Genomic DNA, 25,504 nt, shown 5'->3' with positions numbered 1-25,504 from the left:
TTATAACTGATTAATATATAAGCGTAAATATTATTGGTACTTGTTAGAACCATGTCACTATATAATTGTCAAATATCAACTTTATAATGTATACACATATATTGTCAACTAAGATATAATCAGTTAAGATTTTATATTAACTAATGTGTCGATTAAACATAGACACTTACATAAAATAAAGGGAGTATAAACTATCGAACACACTTAAGAAACATCTCAAATTATTACAGCATACATACAACACATATATATCCGGCCTTCAATTCACAAAACGGTCCCTACAAAAACATTGAAATAAACATAGAAGGCTTGGTTTAGTTTGGTTTCTTGCAAATGTGGCTCCTTTGACAAACACACGTTTCTACCAAACTCCTACATCCCAAAATTAGCTTAACTCCTATAACAATATACTTCATTTTAATTAATAACTCCCCCCTTTCCCAACTTCCATCCACCTTATTTCTCTTCATCTAATCTTCTTCTCCTAATTAGTCATGTACGTTGACTAATTAAACACTAATAAAATTTTATAACATTTATTTCCTTCACATCATCTCCCTTTCTCCCTTCTAACAACCACCTCCTTCGCCACTACTTAATAGTTAATATTATTATCACAACCCACACTCTTTGAATGCCAGCTCTCCCTTTCTTCTCCTTCCATATTTTCATACTTTTTATTTTTATATATATATACACAAACATAGCCTATCTTTCATGTTGAACCAACTTCTATAATTCCACACTATTTTTATTATTTATATTTATACTCTAAAGTTTTGGTGCTATATATATACACAAACTCACACAAACATAAAAATATATACACACATAAACCCTCTCTTTTCCTAGCTATTTTTAACCAACATACAAAAAAGTGATTAACAATCCTTCCTTAATCCTTTTTTCTCTATCTAATTATCTGATTATTACTCAAATATTATTATGGCACCCGCATCGTTTATTCCGATTTCGAACACGGTGTGTGTTATGGATGCTTCTGGTTCCCTTGGTTCTAGTCTTGTTAGGCGGCTTCTTCAACGTGGTTACATTGTTCATGCTGCTGTTCAACCCCATGGTATTTGTTAATAATTACATTGATTAGCTCGCTATAATGTATTATACTATATATTTATACTCCCTCTGTCTCTAGATGTTGTTCTTACTTCGACAGAGCTATACAACTTAATTAATTGAAGTAACAAAGATATTAATTAACTTATGTTAATTGTATGTTTTGGTCGGTCCATTATTGATTACATATTGTTAAATTTTATGTAGGTGAATTGAAAGGGTTGAAGGGGTTGAGTAATGATCATGGAAATGAAAAGTTGAAGATTTATGATTGTGATCTTTTTGATTATCATAGTATTCTTGATGCTTTGAAGGGTTGCTCTGCTTTGTTCTACAATTTTGAACTTCCATATGATCAACCTGTCTATGATGTAAGTTGACTATTCCTCGTTTTCTATTGTATTTTTTATTTTCATTTCAAGATTTTTCTATACCCTATCTATAATTAGCAAGTTATATTTTTAATAGTATATGGTTTAGATACATAATACCTTGGTTTTTATAAAATAGCTAGAAAACATAAAGATTTAGATTACGGGTTAATTTTTAAGGGAATTTTGATATATAAATTATAATTATCCTTGATTTTTTAAAATTTATATCTCCACTCCCATCATGACGTCACTCCTATCATGCAATAATATCCAAGGGCCGATAATCTTATGGATTGTGGGGTCAAATGTTTAGAAATTCCATATTATAGACTTCGAATTTTAGATTTTGAACGCAAATATTGACGTATTGACTTTTTAAAATCAATCAAACATGTATTGACCCTACCATGCACATATATAACTATTTTTTTTTTTTTTTTTTTTTGTTTTTTTTTTAAGTAATCTCTAAATTAGCTACTAGTGTCCATAGTTCCTTTACTTTCATACAATTATTGTATTTCTTTGTAGTTAGTCAAGGTAATAGTTCAAATTTTAACTTACTAGAAATTTATAGGCTAAGTGGCCAATTGTTTTGAAGTGTTCAAAAATCGAAAAAAGTAACTTTAGTCCTATCTAAGAATAGAGGGAGATACAAAATTCATCGTGATACATTAAATATCTCCTAAAATATGAATGAAAAGCTTGGAAGAGAGTTGCAACTTGCAAGTAACTCGATTTGGATGGTAGCCTAAATAAATGAGCAAAAAAGAAATGAAAGTATACCTTAATCACATGTATTATACATTTATAGGCATATAGTGACTATAGTCTAATACGAAGTAATTAATAGTCCAATGTTGGAGCAAAATTTGAAACCTTTTATGAAAAAGGCAATTACAGCTACAAAGCCGATGAATTAGGTAAGAGGGAACAATAAATTTGATACAACCATATTATATGCCTTTCCACATCATTGCATGTGTATTCAATTATTAATACGGGGTACATCATATATGATTATATTCATATGTTACTCCGTATATGATATGAATATATGATCATCCAATCAAATGATTCAATGTCTTTTTTTTTTTTTTTTTTTTTTTTTTTTGGTACAAATATCTTACATAGCTTTTGCATGTGATTAAACACTGCACCAAACTTACTTGTTTAGAGTGTATGCTTTTGCAACCTTTAATTTATTTCATTGATGAAAGCTACTAGATTCATTGAATAATTTACCATGAAAGAGATGGTTATCAAGAATACAATTCTATTTATATCGGTTCCAAGTTTTTGCCCCTTTTTTTAAAAAAAATTTGATCGATGTGTGCAAGTAGACAATTACATATGACTCCCGTGTAGATAATAACAAAAGTATATTGGTCAATTCTTAATTACTTTATATATTTTAAGTACAATACTTTGTACTATTTTATAGTCATTGAATCAAATTGGTATACATTTTAACACCCTTTTATTGTGCATATTATTGGTAGCAACCCTTAGGCCTTAGGGTCACCCAAACATTTTCCATGTCGGACAATGGTAACAAATAATTATACGGAGTACAACCAATGTTTTGGATGAAAAGACCAAATTAATTGTCATGCACTTCAAAATCCATTGTCTACATGCAATTCAAGCAAACATATCATTTAATAAGAGAGTGTAAATTTAAGTGCTCAACTTTTAGTTAAGGTGATTGTCGTTTTGAGGGTGCCCAAGTGCAGTTAATATACGAAATATGACATTTAATGCGGAAATACATGCATGGTTTTGCAACAAATTGTGGAATTTTAGGAAATTACAAGAATAACAAGATTTTAAATTTTTTATGTCAGCCATAATTGTGGATCAAAATTCAGCCATTTGTTCATGTTATTAATTTCAACATGAATGGTCCTCTTCGGTGGGCTTTTTCTGTTTGGGAAGAAAATGTCTAATTCCATAATACTGGTCAACGCTTCAGAAATCCTAGTACTACTACTAATTCAAAGTCACTCAATTGCTGTTGATTAAAGTTTTAGTTTTGATCATTAAAGTAGTCTCCTTGTAACAATATTCAATTGTGACGAATCTGACAATACTAAATTTATAATACTATTATGATTCAGGAGTATACAGTGGACACAGAGGTGAGAGCTGCACAAAACGTATTAGAAGCGTGCGCACAGTTAGACACTATTGACAAAGTCGTTTTCACATCATCGGCTGCCACCATTCTTTGGAGAGAAGATCGTCAATCAATGTTATCAGACCTTGACGAGAGACATTGGAGCGATGTAAGCTTTTGTCGTAAATTTAAGGTAAGAAACTAAGAATATGTTACACCAGTGGCGATTCTAGTATGGGTTCAGTGGGTTCAGCTGAACCCATACTAGATCTGGAAAAAAACGAATAGATTTTCTGTAAAAAAAAATAATTTATAAAGGGTTAAATATTAAATTATGCGCATAAGTACAATACACAACATGTGGACTGCTGGTTAGAGCATTACTTTTAAGGAGAAAAGTCAAGGGTTCGAAACCCACAAACCCCAAATCTCGGTTTTTTTTTTTTTTTTTGTTTTTTTTTTATTTACAAAAAAACTTATCTCAAAATCTCCAATTCCCCCCAAATCCCAATTATACGAAGCATCACCCTCACAGTCTAACACCCTTCAATTCGTGAACTTCTTTTCATATCTTGAAAGTTTGTATCTGTTCTTCAATTTAAGTTTAGCTTTTAATTTTTAATTTTATTTTTAAGTTTTAAATTGTTATTGAATTCAAAATTTGTTATATAATTATATTTTTAGTTATACTGTTAATTGAAGATTTGAAGTTGTGTTAATTGGAATTGTAAAGTTGTTAATTAATAAATGGGTATTTGGGTAAATGATGTGAATTGTGAAAATGTGATATCAGAATTCGTGAAGTAGAAAGTAGAATGTTAATGTGTATATATTTTGGAATTGTGTTTTATAGTTTGGAGATGAAAGGATTAGAGTATTTTTGGAAAGAACGTGTGTCAAAATCGCAAAAATCGTAGAAAGTCGAGTTTAATTGTAATTTTGTTAAACTTTTTATTGTGTTTTTTTTTTTATTATTTATTTATTGTTGTTGTACATGACATATATTGTGCACACCCGAATTAACAAATGCAAATTTTATTTTGAATTATATGATACTATTTGATATCCGGTATTTGCTTGGAGAGTCCGAACCCATAACAAGCAATTCCTGGAATCGCCACTGTGTTACACTCATCTAGATTTAAAGAATATTCAAGGTCAAATAGCAATATAATGGAGTACTAAAGTCTATTGAATTTTTGTTGTTCTTTTTAGTTGTGGCATGCATTATCAAAGACTTTAGCGGAGAAGAGTGCATGGGCGTTGGCAATGGACCGTGGAATTAGCATGGTAACAATCAACGCTGGTTTGTTGGTGGGGCCCGATCTTACCATTAGACACCCTTACTTAAAAGGAGCGGCTGAGATGTACCAAGATGGAGTACTTGTGACCGTTGATTTGAGCTTCTTGGTGGATGCTCATGTTCATGTCTTTGAAGATATTTCCACTTATGGACGCTACTTATGCTTTAATCATGTCATTAATCGCCCCGAAAATGCGATTAAGCTTGCTAAGATCTTGTTGCCCTCAACACCCGTACATGCCCAAAGGTATAAAATCTATCTAAAATAGCATTATTAAACTTTTTTTGTCACGTTAATACAGAGTATCATTATATAAAAAGACTAATGCATGCCAAAATTTAAGACTTAGGATCGAGATAACAATAATAACAAAAGAAAAGTCAATACCATCGATTTCATTGTATGTATAAGAGTATAAGTAGATTAATAATGCATGCCAATATTCATGATTTGGACATGCAACACTACAATTAAGAATGATGTTAATTTTAACTATATAAATGAGCTTGACTAAAAACATAATGATTTGAAAAAAAATAATTGAGGAATTCTTAACACATGAATGAATTGAAGTACATACCATACATTGAACTCCCATTATATCTAGGTATGTAGACTTTTTCCATTACTTTTATGGTTGAGTAAGAGCACAATCACATATAATATCAGTTAATCGTCTATATAAAATAATTGGTATTCCAATCATATTTATTATCATCGTGACTCTTATAATAAGTTATTATGTTATATATTTTTCGATATCTCATATATCTAACACATTACTATTTTTGAAAAGGTGATTATTTTCTTCTTTAACATTAATATTGGCAAATAGTAGTAGTTTAATTATCTAACCTGAATTTCTCATGTTGATGTGTGTATAGTTTCCAAGACGACGTTAAAATGATTCAACAGAAGATTAGCAATGAGAAGTTGAAGAAATCGATCGTGGAATTCGAATCTCATCCTATTGATTAAGATCAGAATCAACTTATAGTTTCAAATTAATTAATCGGACTTCCTAATATAGAAGGTCTTTTTGGCAAGTTAGATTAATTATTTTCAAGATTAATCAAAGCGTAAGCTACTCCATTTTTTCACACAACTAGGGAGTACAAATAAGTGGTCCTATGTTGTAAATAAAAATAAAATCTATACATATATATAGGTAAATCAAAGCAACATCACGATGATACGTACATCACTTAATAATTATAGGTCTTCTTAGTACTTGTAGATTTTAAGTTTTAGCACATAATTTTAATATGATATAACACCAATTACATTATATTAGATCCATAAGTTAGTATTATACATGTATTATATATATTGATGTACGTTTATGTAAGCTTAGTTGTTATGAAACATTATATTTTCAATTTATCAAACGATTATCCTTTGTTCAGGAGTACATTATGAAATTTAAATACAAATTACTTTGTTATTACACTTAGGGCCTGTTCTCTTCCGTTGAATTTCATTCTTTTAAAGCCAAATTTCATTCTTTTAAGCTCTTATTACAACGACGACAACAACAACAACAACAACAACAACAACAACAACAACAACAACAACAACAACAACAACAACAACAACAACAACAACAACAACAACAACAACAACAATAATAATAATAATAATAATAATCAATAAGTAATAAATAATAATAATAATAATAATCAATAAATAATAATAATAATAACAATAATAATTGAAATAATAATACTAATAATAATAATCAATAAATAATAATAATAATAATCAATAAATAATAATAATAATAATAATAACAATAATAATAATAATAATAATAATAATAATAAAAATAATAATAATAATAATAATAATAATAATAATAAAAATAATCAATAAATAATAATAATAATAATAATAATAATAATAATAATAATAATCAAAATTAATAATAATAATAATAATAATATTAATAATAATATGTACATTTGAATATACACATATGTATAGTAATAAATAATCAATAAATAATCAAAGATCACTAATCCGTAGTTAGAAATCACTAATTAATAAGTTCAGTTCAGTTCAGTTCAGTTCAGCTGAGTTCAGTCAATCGGAACAGACCCTTAATTATGCTCAAATTACAACAATTCCTTCTGTCTAATAAATCAAGTTAGAATGGAGAATTAAATGTTTGTTAAACATATAATTTCACCTGATTCAAAATAAATATATATTAAACCTTTGACTTTTATGATTTTTACTCTTCTAATCTTAAGGCATGTTCTCTTCCGTTGAAATTCAGTTCAGTTCAGTTCAACTCTTAATTTACGTCTAATGATATTGCTAATGATATAAAGCCAAATTTCATTCTTTTAAGCTCTTATTACAACAACGACAACAACAACAACAACAACAACAACAACAACAACAACAACAACAACAACAACAACAACAACAACAACAACAACAACAACAACAACAACAACAACAACAACAACAACAACAACAACAACAACAACAACAACAACAACAACAACAACAACAACAACAACAACAACAACAACAACAACAACAACAACAACAACAACAACAACAACAACAACAACAACAACAACAACAACAACAACAAACAACAACAACAACAACAACAACAACAACAACAACAACAACAACAACAACAACAACAACAACAACAACAACAACAACAACAACAACAACAAACAACAACAACAACAACAACAACAACAACAACAACAACAACAACAACAACAACAACAACAACAACAACAACAACAACAACAACAACAACAATAATAATAATAATAATAATAATATTAACAATAATAATAAGTATGAGGCTCGTTGTCAGGCGATTGGATATGGGTTCATTCCCTTCTCCTTTTCATCGTTTGGTGAATTAGAGAAGGAGGCTGTTGCGTTGCTTAAGCGAATTCAGAGGTTCTCGACGACGCAAGGCATTGGAGCACCTGCTGCAGCTCATATTTTTACTAGGGTAGGCTTTGCTATAGCTAGAGGAGTGGGGGCCCAGATTGTATCTCGGCTTCCCACTAATTTATTGTAGGTTGTATGACTTTTTGTTTTTGAGATAATAATAATAATAATAATAATCAATAAGTAATAAATAATAATAATCATCATCAATCAATAATAATAATAATAACAATAATAATTGAAATAATAATACTAATAATAATAATCAATAAATAATAATAATAATCATCAATAAATAATAATAATAACAACAACAACAACAACAACAACAACAACAACAACAACAACAACAACAACAACAACAACAACAACAACAACAACAACAACAACAACAACAACAACAACAACAATAATAATAATAATCAATAATTAATAATTATTAATAATAATAATAATAATATTAATAATAATAATAATAATAATAATAATAATAATATTAATAATAATAATAATAATAATAATAATAATAATAATAATAATAATAATAATATGTACATTTGTATATACACATATGTATAGTAATAAATAATCAAAGATCACTAATCCGTAGTTAAAAATCACTAATTATTAAGTTCAGTTCAGCTCAGTTCAGCTCAGTTTAGTTTAGTTCAGTTCAGTTTAGTTCAGTTCAGCTGAGTTCAGTCAATCGGAACAGGCCCTTAGTGCACTAAGCCAGTTTGACATTCATTTTTATTGATCATATATTTGTACAATTGTACTGTGTGCATTTGTCTAAATTTTTAAAGGACAATATATTAAAATTGATCGATCATATTAAAACAATTCAAATAAAATCACAAGTCATTAGCTTGATCGACAATATGTATTTTTAATGTACAATTAAGAATTTATGCTCAAAATAAAAGCTTTAACCTCTAAAGAGAAAGATAAAGGCAAGATAAGTAGTGAAATAGATACACAATATTTAATGTGGGAAAATTATCAAAAAATCCATGAACGATGAGCGTCGAAAAATCTAGTATATGAAAATAGGAGAGTTCAAGAACCCTTGAAATTAAATGGTAAGTATTATAAGAGAACTATCACTATACGAACTCACAAAGGAGTAGTATAAATTAAGCAGAGGCGGATCTAGGGGGGTTCAAGGGGTTCATTGAACCCACCGATTTTTTGAAAAAATTATAAGTTTTTTTTTTTTGGTTCATAAAGTATGAAAAATGGATATATACAGTTGATGTGCGTACATGATAGTTGAAAATTAGTGGATCTCAGTGGTTTTGGTCCGCATCATTAGATGCGCTTTGGGCCTTTGGTCAAAGGTTTGATTACCATGTAACCTACATTCAAATTTAACTTTCTATTTTTTTTTTTTTTATTATTTAGTCAAATGGTAACTAGTTATATTCAATTCGTCTAGAAAAATGCTTTAATGATATCAAATTTCTTTAATTTTTACAAAAATATAATCTAAGATATTTAAGTTATAAAATTTGCATTGACAAGCGTAAAATCCTCAACGTTGCAATTTAAATGACCGGGGGGCTATATCTTATTTTGTAATTAACGATACCGAACCCCCACTTCTGAATTCCTGGATACGCCACTGAAATTAAGGATAGTGAATTAGAGAGATAGTGTGTATGTAGAAACTCAAATCATGAGGGACACTCATAGAGCGTATGAGGGTATCGGAGTATTTAGTTTGGAGGATGATGTATGTGGATACATTATTCCAAATGATGCCCAACACCTTATATTTATAAGTGATGTATGGTAGTGGAAGAAGTGTGTGAAATTTTCTACACAAGTTCTTCAAATTGTCCACATAAATCTACAATCTTGAGATATAATAAGTTGGGCTATAGAATTTGGCCCACACTAACCCAACATCTAAATTAGAGGAATTATGTAGCAATCCCATTTTCTCATATAGTTGGTTACTTTTTCCTTTTCCAAATCAAATATAGTAAATGTATTCTATAAGTAGAAATAACTTGCAATACTATAGTAACAACTTTGAGGAAATTAAATTATATCAAGTGATAGACTTAACTCTTACACCAAACTCTTTATTAACCACTAATCTCTTGATAAAAATGTCATTATTCATTCATTCATGTATTGTAAATTAAACCTCTTTAACAAATTTCCTAGTTCTTCTCACAAGGACTCGCTCAACACTAATGGTAGGTAATACTTCTTACACACTTCAACTTCAATTACATGTCAAACCTTTATTTAAGGAACCCATGCACTAATCTCATGCATATTTGCTCTTGAAGTTCTCCTCTTTTTTCTCAAAACAACCCTCACAAAATAGTCTCACACAAGAAGAAAAAAAATAAAAAATTCAATCGGGGTAGAATATGGTTGTTTAATTTCCTAAACCAAAATTTCAAATGCAAAAAGTTGAGGCCGGAGTAATAAATTTCCGGCCAATAATCAAACCCTTTGATCATCAATACGCCGATGTCGACGTCGGATGCGCCTATTCCCGAACCACCATTTCCTCAAGACCCTACTCCACCCGTTACACTCGTGTTAACCATACTTCTATTAGTCATGTTTTTTGTAGGCTTCTTTTCTATATATTTTTGTAGATGTTTTCTTGAAAACATAGTTAATTCTTTGAATAATAGGCAAACTCCTAGTGGAACTCCTATTAATCCAACTAGCCTTACTCCTCCTGGCCTAGACTTAAGCATTGTAAACTCATTTCCAGCATTTACATATTCAAGTGTTAAAGATTATCGACGTGACAAGTTCGGCCTTGAATGTGCTATATGCTTGTGCGAGTTTGATGATAATGATGTCCTTAGACTCTTGACGACTTGTTGCCATGTCTTCCATCAAGAGTGTATCGATTTGTGGTTCAAGTCTCATAAATCATGTCCGGTTTGTCGGAGAAACCTTGATGCCTTAGACACGAGGCAATCACCCGAGAGGCTTCCCAACATTGAGAGTACAAGAGCTAGTACCGGAAACAATAATGTAGATGAAACCATCGATGGAAATGATCCTAGAGATAATGATGACGCGATTAGCATTGTGATTAAGGAGGAGAATGAGCCTATTGATGAAGGGATATTGTTTGATGGTAAGGGAAATGGTGAAGTTCCGTTCATAAGTGAAAAGTTTCCAAGATCACATTCTACCGGACATTCAATATTTAGGAATAGGAATAAAGAGGATGACTATAAATATACGTTAAGATTACCAAAGCATATCAAAGAAACCATCACAAACAAGCAGCATATTGTCACGTTAAGTTGTACTGCAATTGGAGATTGTACAAGCACACCACCAAGAAGTCATCAAGTTTTTGGAGAAATTTCTGATTTTGCACAAGTAGCTAACAACGTATAACAATCTATTTTTTCTACACCATTTGATTTACCTCCTTTTCTTCATGATTCATCACAAGAACCATTCTATTTATATTTTTTTTGGGTCTAATTCTGAATTTTGGCTACTTAATTAGTTTAGGAATGTAGGTTTAGACTATTTGTATTATCAATTATATCAATTGTGTAGAAGATTTGCATGTTTTGCTATCATAAAATAGCACTATATGTCACACAGAAATACAAAGTACTACATTTTTAAAAATTTGGGATTTTTTTTAGTTACATACAATATTGTATATTGTGCTCATATATGTACTCTGTATTTCTCATTGTCATACTTTTACAAAGTATTGACTATGCTAATACGGTTAAAATTAAATACTTGTATAACCTTTTCAAACAACACATATAAGTGTTCGACATTCAGAATGAATTACTAGTATTAGAACTAAAAACGCTTATAACGGGTTATAAGGAAAATTCTTCGTATTGTCATACGGTTCTTTTTTAAGAAATATTGTCATATGATTTTTTTGAAATAGAATAATAAACGGTTAGAGGTCTCTCCCGATTCCAAGATATCTCTAAATTGATGCCCCTTTCATTTTCAAATGGGTATTTCTCCTCATACAATAAAAAAGTGCAGAAACTTGAAAAACAGTAGCATTTCCTTTCAACATCATCAATGGAGGATTTCTCTTCGACAATGTCATTTAACCATAACAAGCATCTCAAAGAACAGTTAACCATTTCTTCAACTTTCTCTCCTCTTTTGATTTCAACCCTGAATAATCTAATTTGATTGATTTGTAAATTTGTGGCTGTATCAAATTTAGGTTTGTTAGCAACTTAACTGGATCATCTTTGCTCGACATTTTCTCAATTTCATTCGTGATTCCCGTGAGTTTTCTTTAATATTTCTACTTCGTTGATTTCTGATTGTTCGATTTCAATTTTGGTATGGAGTAATTAATTGAATTCGTTGCAATTTTTTGACTAATTCTCAGATTATTGTGCTTCTTCGGCGTGCAATTGGATTTAACTACGTTTCTGGTATGTGATTTTAGTGATACAGCAGCTGTTAAAATTAGCTATGATTACGAGTAATTTCTATGTAAAATATATGAATTCTATTGTGCAATAAGTAGGATGATTGCTATGTCAATGAATAGAACAATTAGGGTTTCTGTTATACTGTTGAAATGAATTTAGTTACCACGGCTCGGTATCGGAACATATGACGCAGGAGAATCCTGTTTCTGGAATATTTTTGATATGATATAGATGGAGTGTGAAATGATAGTTGAGATTGTGAGAAGATGGTTGAAGTTAATTCCATGCTTGTGGTTCGCTCATTGAATAAAGTTATGTGGGATATTGCAAGGGAAGAACTTCATAAAACCGAATCCCTTTACTTGCCTGTTCATAGGTATTGGCTTATTGATGATGTTTGCTCCAAAGTATACAACGCAATCTATAGAACTTTTCTTGACACTACATTATGCTAAATTTTCCTTTCTTATTTTTAGTTGTTGAACGGAAATGTATTATAAGGAAGATAAGATTCATAGGAACTAATATACTCTCTCCCACGTTGGAAGGGAACTTTGGATTTTCAAGCATTTGAATCCAGTTATATTGACATAACCCTTTTTTGAACTAAAACTTCCAAAAGTATCCTAGGTACCGAGCTTAAAAAATTTCTCCTGCTTTCTTATGGATTTTAATTACATTTATTCCAAGCCCTTGAATGTTTAGTAATTTATTCCAACTTCAAAAGCATAGCTACTAGTATAAGGTCCTTTTTTCTCCATCTTGTTTGTTTTCTCATCTTTAGAACTCGGAGGCCTAGCTTTAACAAGTATGTAAGTTCAACCTGGTCACTTGAAAGATTACATGAGGATTATCTATTGCAATATTTTTCCTCTAGCATATGCTGATAGATCATAGAAAATTCTCCTTTGTTAGAATGGATGGGATAATTGGGATGTCACTATATGTACTGGTCTTAGTTCTGAACAATACAAGCTCTTATTGTTTCTCTCGTTTGTGAAAAAATGAAGTTTTAAAAGGTAATATGGCTTATCTTATCCACATCTACGCCTTCCTGTTTCTGCTCTGTCTACATTTCATGATAGTTAAGTTCAACCTTGCAGCATTAATTTGTGTTTTTTTTTTCCTGAAGTTTTGTTATCTTCTTTTCTCCCATCTTTGACCAAGGTTCACTACTACACCTATAATCATATATTATCCTTTTAAATTATGGAATATGTTTATCTCAATATAAGAATTTTATGTGATGCATCTTCTTTGTTATATTGCTTGTCAAAGGGCGAGGAAGTAACTTAGTAAACAACATGAAAAGTATATCTGTGTTTGTCCATTCTTAAGCTTTAAAAGTTCCATCATGTGTGGATTTTTACTTACTCTTTGTTGCAAATGCTTAGAAGATTGATTTTTTTTTTTTTGGAAAATTTGTCAAAAATAAGCCAACCTTTATGTTGTTAGCTCAAAATAAGTCAACCTTTTAATTAACTAAAATAAATTAACCTTTATAGGATATCTTCCAAAAACGAGTCATAACCCCATTGCTTTTGTGTGAAACCGGTTGTTTAGGTTAAATATGCCACGTGTAATAATATAATTGGTCCATTTTAAATTTTAATTAAAATTAATGTTTTTATTAAAATTGTTTTTGCAAAATTTAAAAAATCCCCCTCCTCTCCCACCGTAGAGCAACCCCCATCCCTGCCCTCCCCTAACGGCCACAACACACAAGCTGACCACTGTAAACCATATCCTTCCCCTGCCGGCTACCGCTGATCACCCCCCCCCCCCACTGCCCATTCCTTTCTCTCCCCTCTCATTGCCGTCTCTGCTCATTCTCTCTCTCTCTCTTATTTTTTTTTTCTCTTTTATTTTTTTATTTTTTATTTTATTATTATTATTATTATTATTATTATTATTATTATTATTATTATTATTATTATTATTATTATTTATTTATTTTTTTTTTTATTTTTTTTTTATTTTTATTTTTATTGATTTTAGGGTGGGATGCTTTCTTGGGGTGGCTATTGGGTTGATGCGAGATGGGTAATGGGTTCGTGAGTTTAGGTTGGCCGGCATTTAGGGAGGGGATTGGCATGCGCTCAGGGAGGGGGAGGAGGAGGAGGGATATGGGGGTGGGGAGGGTTGGCAGTAGGAGGGGATAGAAAGAAACGGATCTTGTGGGTAAGGGGGTTTATGCGGTGGTCAGGCAGGCCAGCAAAAGGTGAGGGTGGCGGGGGAGCTCGTCAGTACTGGGGTTGGGTTTTTTTATGTCTGGGAGATCTACTATGGAGGCAATCCATTTGATAAGACAAATGATGGAGTTTTATAGGGTAAACGAGAAAGATCTTCATATGGTCTTTATTGATTTAGAGAAGGCATATGACAAGGTGCCAAGAGAGATACTTTGGTGGGCAATGTTGAAGAAAGGTATCCCACGAAGGTATGTAGACCTAGTTAAGGATATGTATCGGGATGTGTCAACAAATGTGAGGACATGCGGAGGGTTGACAAAAGATTTCCCTATTACAATCGGATTGCATCAAGGGTCTGCATTAAGCCCTTTTCTTTTTGCAACGGTTCTAGATGAATTAACTAGACCATTTCAAGATGAGGTTCCATGGTGTATGTTGTTCGCGGATGATATCGTTTTGGTGGATGAGACTAAGGACGGGGTTAATGTTAAGTTGGAGCAATGGAGGCAAAGGTTGGAATCTAGAGGGTTTAAGCTAAGTCGGAGTAAGACTGAATATTTGGTATGTCGTTTTGGCAATCAGAGGGGGACAAGCAATGAAGTGGTGAGTTTGGATGGAAAGGATTTGACCATGAGTGAATGTTTTAAGTATCTTGGGTCGATCATCCAGAAGAATGGTGACATTGATCAAGACGTAACCCACAGAATTAAGTCAGGGTGGCTTAAATGGAGAGCGGCCACGGGAGTGTTATGCGACCGCAGCATTCCCCTACAGTTGAAGGGAAAATTCTACAGGACTGCCATAAGACCAGTGTTGCTCTATGGTACAGAATGTTGGGCTTCTAAGAAAGAGCATATTAAAAAGATGGAGGTTACGGAAATGCGCATGTTAAGGTGGATGTGTGGAAACACTTTAAGAGATAGAATCAGAAATGAGGTTATTCGCAAGAAAGTAGGTGTGGCAGACATTGCAGATAAATTAAGGGAAAATCGTCTGCGTTGGTTTGGACATGTAAGACGGAGACCCGTGGGTGCACCGGTGCGAAGAGTGGAAGAGTGGGATCATGGAGGGATTAAACGAGGAAGAGGGAGACCAAAAATGACTTGGTTGGAAGGAGTGAGGAAGGATATGAAGTGCATGGATTTACGTGAGGATGAAGTTTTGGATCGTAAGGGATGGAGGAGAAAGATTTATGTTGATGACTACACGGAATAATCATATTTGGTTCATGTTAGCCGACCCCACTTTTGGGATTAAGGCTTTGATTGATTGATTGATTGATTTTTTATTATAAAGTTTTTTTTTTGAAGATTTATTGAAGTTTTTTTTAATCATTAATTTAAAATAAACAAAAATGACCTTTGGTAGGTTGTAGGTCATTTGAGCCATTCAAAGAAAATATCCCTTAAAAGTTAAGTAGTTAACTTAGGGCCTGTTCTCTTACGTTGAAATTTAATTCAGTTCAGCTCAGCTCCTAATTTCCTTCTCCTATAAAATATTCATTTCAGTTCAGCTCAGCTCAGCTCAGTTCAGTCAATGAGAACAGGCCCTTATTATAAGTTAATTAAAAGGTTGGCTTATTTTGAGCTAATCACACAAAGCTTGACTTATTTTTGACAAATTTTCCTTTTTTTTCTTTTTCTTTTTTTAGGCTCCATTAAATCGCAGAGGTCATCAAAGAAAGATGATGGTGATTCAGCTACTGCAAAGTATTCTAATACCTACATGGTGTCAATGGCTGTGGATTTTCTCTTCATTGTTGTTCCTATTCTTTTAATTCACACTGTAAGTTGATCCATGTATAGTGCGGGAGCATTATATAAAATGCCCAAGGAAAGAATTATGATGAGTTGATGACTTCACATTTAGATTTTCTTGTCTGGTTCAATATTATTGATCTAAAATTTTTATCAGTGTTCAAGTCATGTTCTTCCTTTCCAAATTTTTAAAAATCTTGCACTCTTGCATAAGATCCCATTCTTATTTAGTAGCTGATTGGTCTGCTCTCATTGTTAGAGACTTAGCATTCTTCTAGTTCCAATCCAGTGCATGGTAAACATCTCTGTTATGTTAATAAATCTATAATTTTTTTTTTTTCGCACACCATCAATTTAATTTTAAGTAGTATTTTTATCACAAAAAAATTTACTTATCTTATTAATCCCACACTTATCTTATTTGAACTTATCTAAACTTATTTGAATTTTTCAAAACTTTATTATCTTATATTATTGGACCACATATAAGGTGTTATTACACATTATTGGAACTTATTAACTCTTATCTTATCTAATCTGAACCTTTTAACCCTTTGCTCATCTATTAGAATCTATTAGATTATTCATCCATGGTTCGAGAGTGTATGCTTGAAACTTCGCATTTTCTCTGTGTAAGAAGGCAAATTGATTGGCTAATTAATCAAGACCAAAATGACACACATTCTTAGTCTTGATCCTTGATCTTGCTGGTACCTTTATATTGGCAGATTAACGTGAAGGGTTGTGAGGTGAGAATTTATAATACACGAATCGGACCAATTTCAAAGGTTTCAGGACCTGGTGTCAAATTTTTTTGGGATGATAGAGGATGAATCTTTGGATCATATAATGTTTTGAAACCATACATGGGCACTGGTTAGTCACATAAAGACCCGTGGCATATTGTTAACGAGGGGATGCATGTATGATGTATGTAAACGGATAGCTTGATGATTAAGGCAATGTGGATGGTCCCAACCACCCAAATGGCCTTTTGGGGTGTCATGGGAAGCTCCCTCTTTTCTTTCCGGTCCAAAACAATATAAAATTGCCCAAAATTGAAGGTTAATACACGAAATCGAATCGATTTTGGAGGTTTTGAGACCTGGTGTCAAAAACTCTTGGGATTGCAGGGGATACATCTTGGGGTCATATAATGTTGTTTAGAACCATATATGACCACTAGTCGGTCATACAAAGTCTTGCGGTGGCCTTTTGTTAATAAAGAAGACGTAAGTTAAAAACGGCTAAATAAAGGCAAAATGGATGGTTTCAACCACGGAAATGGCCTCCCAGGGTGTCATAGGGTCCATGGAAAGCACCCCAACTTTTTTTCTTTGCGGGTCCGAAAAAGTCAAAAGTTGTGTGAAATTAAAGATTATAATCCACGCTTTTGGGCCTATTTCGGAATTTTTTTTCTAAAAGTGAAGTGAATGCTTGTGGTGCCCTCCAGGGTCATATAAGTTAGTTTGGAACCATAAGAAGCCATTTAATTGGTCTATAAAGTCTTAGTCTTGAGATTGTGATTGGTTAAGCTATGTGGTTATTTCGTAATTAGGTTGTATTGGTAGTGAAGAGTTGCAAGAGATGTTTTCAATAGTCACCAACTTGGCATCTTAGGTTCCTATTTAGGTGTTTGGGAATCCTTCATCTCCATTGGTGTTGTTGATTATCCCTAAATTCTTTACTTACTAGTTACTGCAACTTTCCATCATGCTGTTGTTTATATCATACTATTATACTATAATAATATATTGGTGCTGTGTTTGTTACTCAACATCATTCAATGTTCAATTTAGTTTGATTGTTTTCATTTGTTCATTCATAATGGAATAAATGAATGAAAGCCTTTTAAATGCAAGATGGAAAAGTATCCATAACCTATGGAATGAAAGTATGAAACTTCATCTCATCTTTATCAACAAAAATTGTCACGCTTTATTATTATTATTATTATTATTATTATTTTTATTTTCCTGAATTTTCTCCCTTTTCAGTAATAAATTACATAAATAATTATTATTTCCTTCGTTACAGAAAAATTGCAACACTTTGACTAAAAGTGTGAGAGATTTTTGGACGAAGTGTTGCAATTTTTATGAAATGGAGGAAGTATATTTTACCAAAATAAATAAGTATTGTACTTTATTGTATATGAATAAATTATGCAAGTATCATGTCTCATGCATACAATCATTTGTTGAAGAATATAAATATATATATTGTTAACAACACTATTTTATTATAGAGTCCTATATTATGTATGCTATATGTTATACATAATGTTTTCAAAACTTCACTGTGAAAGAATATTGGAGAACAGTTAAATTTTCATTACAGAAAGTCTATCCTGCACTTGTCCTGTTCTCTATTCTTGCTTCATCTTCAAGAAGTGAAGAACTAGCAAATCATGAACCCCTTAACTGTTGAAGTCAAAAAGTAGATGTACTTTGTAAATTGAAATAAATATTGCAGTAGACCTCTATAATAAAAAAATTTACTGTACAAAGTACAGAAATGGAAAATCATATAGAGGGTAGGTGATGTATTTAGCCTTTAATATTAATGCTAGGGAATTGTAGTGCAACAATCATCTGTGTGCTACTGAGTTCCTCTACTTTATTGCTCACAAGTCCATGTCCATGTCCATGCAGATTATTTTGCTTAAGTCTAGGCTGTTTGGTTTTTAGTTTGGAAATGAGTTTCATTTGCGCCTAGCATTGTGAAATCTTTGAAACAATACAAAAGAATGGGATAGAATGCATCAAATTCCCATCTCTGAGATTTCTTGCGGCAATTGGATTCTGAATGGGGCTGTATCACTTGTATATTGTGTCATTTCGAAATGGTTGGAAGCTTGCATTTATATGCTTTGATATATGTTTAGTGATTGTACACATAATTGTATAATAGTTCAGTGATATAAGGATTAGTCAACTTGACAAAAGATTTTTTTGGTTCCAGGTTTTGTCAGAATGGATACATAAACTAGCACTACTGCTGACGTTATTTCTTCTATTCTTAATGCTAGTCAAAAGGTAGTTCTTATGTCATGCAAAGTAACAAAAATTATTGGTACAACATGAATTTGGTGATTAATGACCTTTAATTTTCTGTGTGCATATGGGCAGATACAGTACATCATCTTCTCCTGGAAGCCACCAACCTTGTGATACTGTAAGGAAAAGTATATCATCGTTCAGAGTTGCCATGGTAAAAGATTTACCTTGTTTAAGTGTAACTATTTGATGTAGCACTATAACTGTATGATTATTTTCTCATAAGGTCCCTTTTGTCTCACAAGGATGATTACTGCAGATGATAATTACATGTATATGTATACTTGCTGTTGACTTCAAAATATTTCCTCGAAAATACGCAAAGACTGAGACCTATGGAACCAGTTGGGTAAGAATGTTGTTGATTCATGTATCTTTTCTACCTTTTAGTAAATTGATTCACAAATTTAGATTGAAAAGACATAGTCATTAAAATATCCCTCTTTCAGAATACCTGTTTGGGCTGTTTTGGTTCCTAAGTGGGGATGACCATCATGGGAAAGGTCTTTTGGATTTCCTGCTAATTGCAGCCCGCAAATACCATGGAAGAACTTTAAATTTAAGATTAGTGATAGGATGTGGTATTTACATATTGAATAAGAAACTAAATGCAATGCCTTTTGTAATCCAGGCCTTTCTGTGTTGTCCTTGTCACTTAGTAATTTATACTCCTTGTTGTCTTGATAGCCTCTCTTATTTGTTTTAGAACAGTGCATCGTGAACAGAGGGAGTACCTTTGGCTATTAAATTTTTGTGAGATACTTCAAATTTATAGTTTTATACACTGTTTCTTGCTGTCCAGTCAGCCTTAATATGTATAGAAATTTAAAGTCCTTTGTAACTTATTCCTATTAATATGATTGTATCAGATGGATCTGGGAGTGGGATCATTTGTGGTGGCTAATGCCTTGGTTTCACGGCACGCTCGTAACGTATTTTCAGGGTGAGTCTGTTTTGCTGTTGTTAAGCTTAACGTATGTGGCATCCATTATGTTTACTTTGTATTTGTTATTACTAAAACAATTTTTATATTGTAATTATTTGGATTTTATTTCTGCTGATTTTTATGTGACCTCAGAGGATGGAAGATTGTCCTTCAGTCTACATGTCCACTGATCTTGTTGGGTTTTGCTCGTCTCGTTTCAACTTCAGGAGTGGATTATCAGGTGAGGATTAATAAGACTTTTGTCTTACATTGTTATGGTTTAAATTTCCCATTTGACAACCCTAAATTTCAATTAAACGATAATTAGTAGCAATTTATTGTTAGTAACCTCTGATTGAGAGTCTCTGACTACTCTCTGCAGATGTATAAGAAGTCCTGACAGTGTGGCCCTGTCCATGAATGTGCATTGCATTGTTTTTTTAGTTGAAGAGATTCTTGTAACATCTATCTGTCATTTTGTCATCTTAGGTCCATGTGGGAGAATATGGTGTGCACTGGAATTTCTTTTTCACTCTTGCTGCAATCTCACTTCTCACATCGGCAATCAATGTTCATCCACAATATTGTGGGGTTCTAGGTCTGTTCATCCTTATAGGTATGTTTTCCTTGTGTGAATATCTACATGATAAAGGTTTTCATAATTTAAGTAATAGTGTGTCCCATAGTTCGTGGCCTTCGTGCACACGGTGGGCTTGAGTCTTGTTAAGATTCACATCATTCCATCTTCCTTCGGCCACAATAACATTAGTTTTGTAAACTGGGTCTATACTCTATAACTCTTAATAATCTGAGGCAGAACGAAATGCATGCCCTAATCTTAATTTCCATGATGCTGTAGACATAGTAATATGTTTTCAAATATATGACAAATTTGGTGATATTTTTTCAAAATTAATTTTTCCACTGACTAATCAGAAAAATCAATAAATTCATGAGACCTCTTTCAATCCTCTTAACTCTTTAACTGTTGCACTGCACTATAAAAGGGTGAAAATTATCTATGATAATCTCTTACAAAAACTAATCTGTCTCTTTAAGTTCTTCCTATTTAGAATCTTGCAACTATACACAAATCTTCAAAATTATTTCCTATTACTGGTATATAAGAAAAAATAGTCATGTGGGGTCTTGTTTGATTTATATCAATGAGTGCTTAAAGAATATCTAGTTTGTATAATTTTTGAAATTCGTAATTAGAGATACCAATGATCAAAGATGTGTACTAACAAATGTGTACATTTGAATGGAAGAACTTTTAGAAATGGAGGGAGTCAGTATCTATATTTACAATGCACAATTACATGAAAAGTTACTTTGTAGGAGAATCTAATATAAATTTGATGTATACTTAAAAATTGGTATTTCCCTCCTATTTGTGACACATATTCTTCTTTTGCACCAAGTTGTGTTTGAATGAAAATAAAAAATACAAGACCTTAAAACTATTTTTTCCTGCTGCATCACATAAATTAAATTTTGGAAAAAACTAAAGCCGTAAACTGAAAATGAATAACAATGTGAAATTTTCCAGGGATTGGGAAAAAAAATACAATGTCAAGTCAGAGTGCTGATAAAGATAAAGATTAGCATGTGATTATGTTGAATAAAAAGTTATTGTGATGACGACTGAAAGTTATACAATTGGAAACTTTGGTTTCCTTTAAATGTTGGGTCAGTGGGGTATGATGTGAATTCATAAAATCGTAGGACTGTTATGAGCAGTGACTATGTAGTAAATTTACTACAAGAACTTTGTCAATCTCAGATTCTCAGGGTTTTCATATTTAAATTTCCCTTTCTTATTTGTTTTTGCCGATGTCATTCTAATGACAATTATGAATTTTCTTCCCTGTTGATTAAATTGACTCATCAGTTTTTCAGGGTATCAAATTTTTTTGGTGCAGGGGTTAAACACTTATCTTCTGTCGGATGTTAGAGGATTGGACATTATAAGCCAAAACAAAGAAGGCATTTTTAGTATATTTGGTAAGGGCCTTTAAGCACATCCCCCCCCCCCCCCCCCTCCCCTTTTTATTTTTTTAAACCTTTGGCAATTGGCAATGTCTTGTATGGAAGGAAATTCTTAGAAAAAAGCTGCAAGTGGGTTTGGAAAGAAAGCTGTCTATCAGATATTTGTGTATCATCATATGTTGCTACTTATTTTCTAAATTGTTTTGAAGCTAAATCTATTTTTACATAAAAATTAAAATTCTATGTAGTTTAGGGAGTGTGTAAATGTCTGATGTTAATGGTCTCTCATTCTTAGGATATCTGGGTATGTATCTGATTGGTGTTCAGCTAGGCTATCAACTCTTCTTTAAGAACAATAATTCTGCTTCTTCACATAGAGATCAGCTGACAAGATACAGAGTCTGTGCTGTTTCTGTTTTACTCTGGTAGATTTCTTTGTCCCTACTTAGATTTAGTAGTCATTCGGTGGTTTTCTGCTGCTAATCATTTCTCACCAATGTAGGCTGTTGACTCTCGTTTTAAACCTGCATGTAGAACAAGTCTCACGGAGAATGGTTTTGCTACTATGATGTTGAGTTAATATTATAATATTTTAGCTTACTATTTAATTATTCCGACTTAATTAAATTTCTTATTATATTTTTCAGTGCAACATGGCTTATGTGATGCTTGTGTTGGCTGTAAATTTTGAGGTATTCTATTTTCCTTGCTGCCCTCTATTTTCTTTAATCAGCTGGTCTGATTGTTTTGTTACAGAAAGATTTGTGTTGCTTGTAAACTGTGGTATTGTATATAATATTTATCTTTACAGTATACAACTTGAAGTGTGGTTGGTTGAGAGTTTACTTAGAATGTTCTATCAAATCCTGATTTTATAATTCAAGTTCTAAATCACTACTTTCAATCGTGGAAATTAACCAGCTTGAGCAGTAAGAGTTTCCATTTCTTATTATATAGGAATCACACTTTGTAGGATTTGAACCTATGACATTGGGTGATGGAGTTTCTCGTTCTACCAACTGGAACTCTGGAAGGACCCCTATTCTGAAATGTAATTGCTCTTTTTTAGGCCCAGGCTTATTATTGAAATAGATTATTGGCCTGGACATTTGGCTTTTGGCTTTCCACTTATACCAAAAGATATACTACACATCTGTTGTTTATAGTTGCAACTTGCCAGAAACTAAGGTGAAAAGCCTTCTGTTATTGGTAACTACTGCGGCTTGTATCCCTGGCTCCAACTGTGCCATATATTCAGTGACTGTGACTGATAATTAGGGTAGTTGAGCTTGAATTATTGTGGTCCTTGTGGATAAACCATTGCCGGCTAACACTTTCAATCTTTTTTTTTTTTTTTTTTTTTTTTTTTTTTTTTTTTTTTTTGGTACAACTTTTTTTGCTACTGCTACTTATTACTGAAAACTTGAGCATTCCTGTTGAAATTTATGAGATGCTTTTCTGGTTCTATAGCATACATCTAATCCCTTATCTCTTGTTGTGCTCACGAAGCAACATGATTTGATCTTGAAAGGGCATACCCATCTTCCAAAAATCACTGTACAGAATGCACCTTCAGTGCCTCTTATGTTCTCCTCTGCTTCAACCTGGTATTTTGTCACAATCTTCTCATTCCCTGGAAATAGGGACCATGCCTTTTAGTAGTGAACTCCCTCTTTCAAGGTGTATCTAGCACCTATTTATTTCCTCGTATATTGGTTTAGTACTTTTCTGTGCAGAATCAGAGAAATAACTTTGGGCCATAAGTTCTACTGTGTAATTGCTGCTGGAAGTTAAGATTTAGGATTTTATGCTTCATGATACAAAATCATGGTCAAATTAAATAGTAATACAAGTATGTTGTTTACTTTAATCGCTTAACTGTGATGTTAATACTTAATACTCTTGTATAGCTCAGGCTTGGGTCATGGTGCAAAGATTTTTCTGATAAAACTTCAATAATCTTTATAGGCATTGGGGTAATGTCGAGTGGGTATATCTTTGCATTAACATTAATAAGAAAAATCTTGATCATTTAACATTAATAATTGCTAAAATTGATAGGTTCTGGCAATTTTTATGCTTTCTGAGTTCACTCCTGGGAGTAACTTCACGGCACTTGAAGGAGCTTTTGACCAAAATTTATTGGCATCCTTCCTTCTGGTAAATGAGCTTTATATATTTTCTGGTACTTGTTATAATAATTAAGTTATTTTCTATCTTCCCTTATTATTATTCTCTTAATTTGTTCAATTTGAGTTGATTCTCTCTCTATTTAATTTTCCCTTTGTGCAGGCAAATTTACTAACAGGACTGGTAAATTTATCTATCAATACTCTGCTTGCTTCTTCAAATCAAGCCTTGGTTATTTTAGTGCTATATGCATTTGTTCTGAGTTTCTTCACTGGACTTGCGAGTTTTTATGGGTTTCGGTTGAAGTTTTGGTAGTGATGGGTCATTTCAGCGTTATACCAATGCCAATTTTGTTTGTGTTTTCTCTACCATTACCTTGAACGTGTATTGTGTAAGAAACATTTGCTTGAACAGCTCATCGTTTAAACAGAAATTTAAACAGATTGAACTTCATCAGTTCCCAAAGCTTTATATTTTCTTCTAATCCTGATGCTTTCTTTCTGAACTGTATCTGTTCTTTATTCAGTACAGATAGATACAACCTCATAGGTTTTATCCAAATTACATTTCATTTTCTGATTTGTTGGTTCGGGGGCGCTTTCAGTATCAGCCACATGCATCTGCTTCATTGTTTTCTTTGAGGACATTTGTCTCTATAATATATCAAAATAGCATGATCATAATATTACAGGTCATATTAATGTGAAGATGTTTTTTTTTGTAATTTTGTTTCTCCTCATGCAAAGGTGAGCTTTCTGATATGCCTTTCTATCAGCTGGCATAATGACAGGAATAGAGAAGAGATTATTTGTCTAGGGATTGTATTATAGATACCAAAATGTCGCTATTCGATGTATTATTATGATATAAAACAGCAGAAAAACTTTATAATTTGTTCATATTTTGTTACATTACATGTTAATGATTATAATGTGTACTTTTTTCATGGGTAAGATTTCACATGGATCCCTCTGATGTGAACTCTGGCAGCTTGGACCATGACCCAGGTCCACCTCCCGTCCTCTTCACCTGATTAGGAAAACAGTTTTTCCTCCTTTTCAATTCAATAAAACCTCCTCTTTGAGGGGTTTTGGGTGTTGTGGATGACTAATGTTGTTTTCACCCCGGTTTCAATTCGGGACCATATAATGTACTCCATAGTAATTTCATCATATAATGGTCGAATTCCGTTTTTTGGTTAACTTGCTCGTATTTGTTGAACACTTGATGGT

At 32.2% G+C, this 25,504-nt stretch overlaps 3 protein-coding genes across 3 annotated transcripts; all 3 read left to right on the top strand.

Moving 5' to 3' along the window:
- Nucleotides 1-681: 681 nt before the first annotated feature.
- LOC145593958 (cinnamoyl-CoA reductase-like SNL6) lies at nucleotides 682-6,256 on the top strand. Its single transcript, XM_081650316.1, has 5 exons — nucleotides 682-1,078; nucleotides 1,282-1,445; nucleotides 3,566-3,757; nucleotides 4,780-5,114; nucleotides 5,753-6,256. Exons 1-5 carry the CDS (start codon nucleotides 946-948, stop codon nucleotides 5,844-5,846), a joined length of 918 nt encoding a protein of 305 aa, XP_081506442.1. The 5' UTR covers nucleotides 682-945; the 3' UTR covers nucleotides 5,847-6,256.
- Nucleotides 6,257-10,286: 4,030 nt separating this feature from the next.
- Nucleotides 10,287-11,183, top strand: LOC145567214 (RING-H2 finger protein ATL29-like). Its single transcript, XM_081626466.1, has one exon. The coding sequence runs from the start codon at nucleotides 10,287-10,289 to the stop codon at nucleotides 11,181-11,183; it is 897 nt and encodes a 298-aa protein (XP_081482592.1).
- A 570-nt stretch (nucleotides 11,184-11,753) lies between these two features.
- On the top strand, nucleotides 11,754-25,172 carry LOC145580734 (uncharacterized protein At4g17910-like). The gene is made up of 16 exons (XM_081637852.1): nucleotides 11,754-11,905; nucleotides 12,001-12,064; nucleotides 12,172-12,217; nucleotides 16,061-16,194; nucleotides 19,131-19,204; nucleotides 19,298-19,379; nucleotides 19,485-19,574; nucleotides 20,095-20,168; nucleotides 20,304-20,391; nucleotides 20,640-20,766; nucleotides 22,053-22,157; nucleotides 22,438-22,567; nucleotides 22,645-22,696; nucleotides 22,790-22,834; nucleotides 24,204-24,302; nucleotides 24,435-25,172. The coding sequence occupies exons 1-16, from the start codon at nucleotides 11,850-11,852 to the stop codon at nucleotides 24,585-24,587; spliced, it is 1,419 nt and encodes a 472-aa protein (XP_081493978.1). The 5' UTR covers nucleotides 11,754-11,849; the 3' UTR covers nucleotides 24,588-25,172.
- The last annotated feature ends 332 nt before the right edge of the window (nucleotides 25,173-25,504 follow it).

This window comes from Chenopodium album, chromosome 2 (genome assembly GCF_948465745.1).
Source record: "Chenopodium album chromosome 2, dcCheAlbu1.1, whole genome shotgun sequence".
NCBI classification, from domain to species: Eukaryota; Viridiplantae; Streptophyta; class Magnoliopsida; order Caryophyllales; family Amaranthaceae; genus Chenopodium; species Chenopodium album.
The sequence above is the reverse complement of the archived record's forward strand: the minus strand, read 5'-3'. Positions and strand labels throughout refer to the sequence as shown.

Bases quoted from the DNA above. Each gene is read 5' to 3' on its own strand.
- LOC145580734 (XM_081637852.1), top strand. From the start codon at position 11,850: ATGGAGGATTTCTCTTCGACAATGTCATTTAACCATAACAAGCATCTC. The intron at 11,906-12,000 runs GTTAACCATTTC...TATCAAATTTAG, and splicing joins AACAAGCATCTCAAAGAACA to GTTTGTTAGCAACTTAACTG. The intron at 16,195-19,130 runs GTAAGTTGATCC...TTTTGGTTCCAG, and splicing joins CTATTCTTTTAATTCACACT to GTTTTGTCAGAATGGATACA.
- LOC145593958 (XM_081650316.1), top strand. From the start codon at position 946: ATGGCACCCGCATCGTTTATTCCGATTTCGAACACGGTGTGTGTTATG. The intron at 1,446-3,565 runs GTAAGTTGACTA...ATTATGATTCAG, and splicing joins ATGATCAACCTGTCTATGAT to GAGTATACAGTGGACACAGA. The intron at 5,115-5,752 runs GTATAAAATCTA...ATGTGTGTATAG, and splicing joins ACACCCGTACATGCCCAAAG to TTTCCAAGACGACGTTAAAA.
- LOC145567214 (XM_081626466.1), top strand. From the start codon at position 10,287: ATGTCGACGTCGGATGCGCCTATTCCCGAACCACCATTTCCTCAAGAC.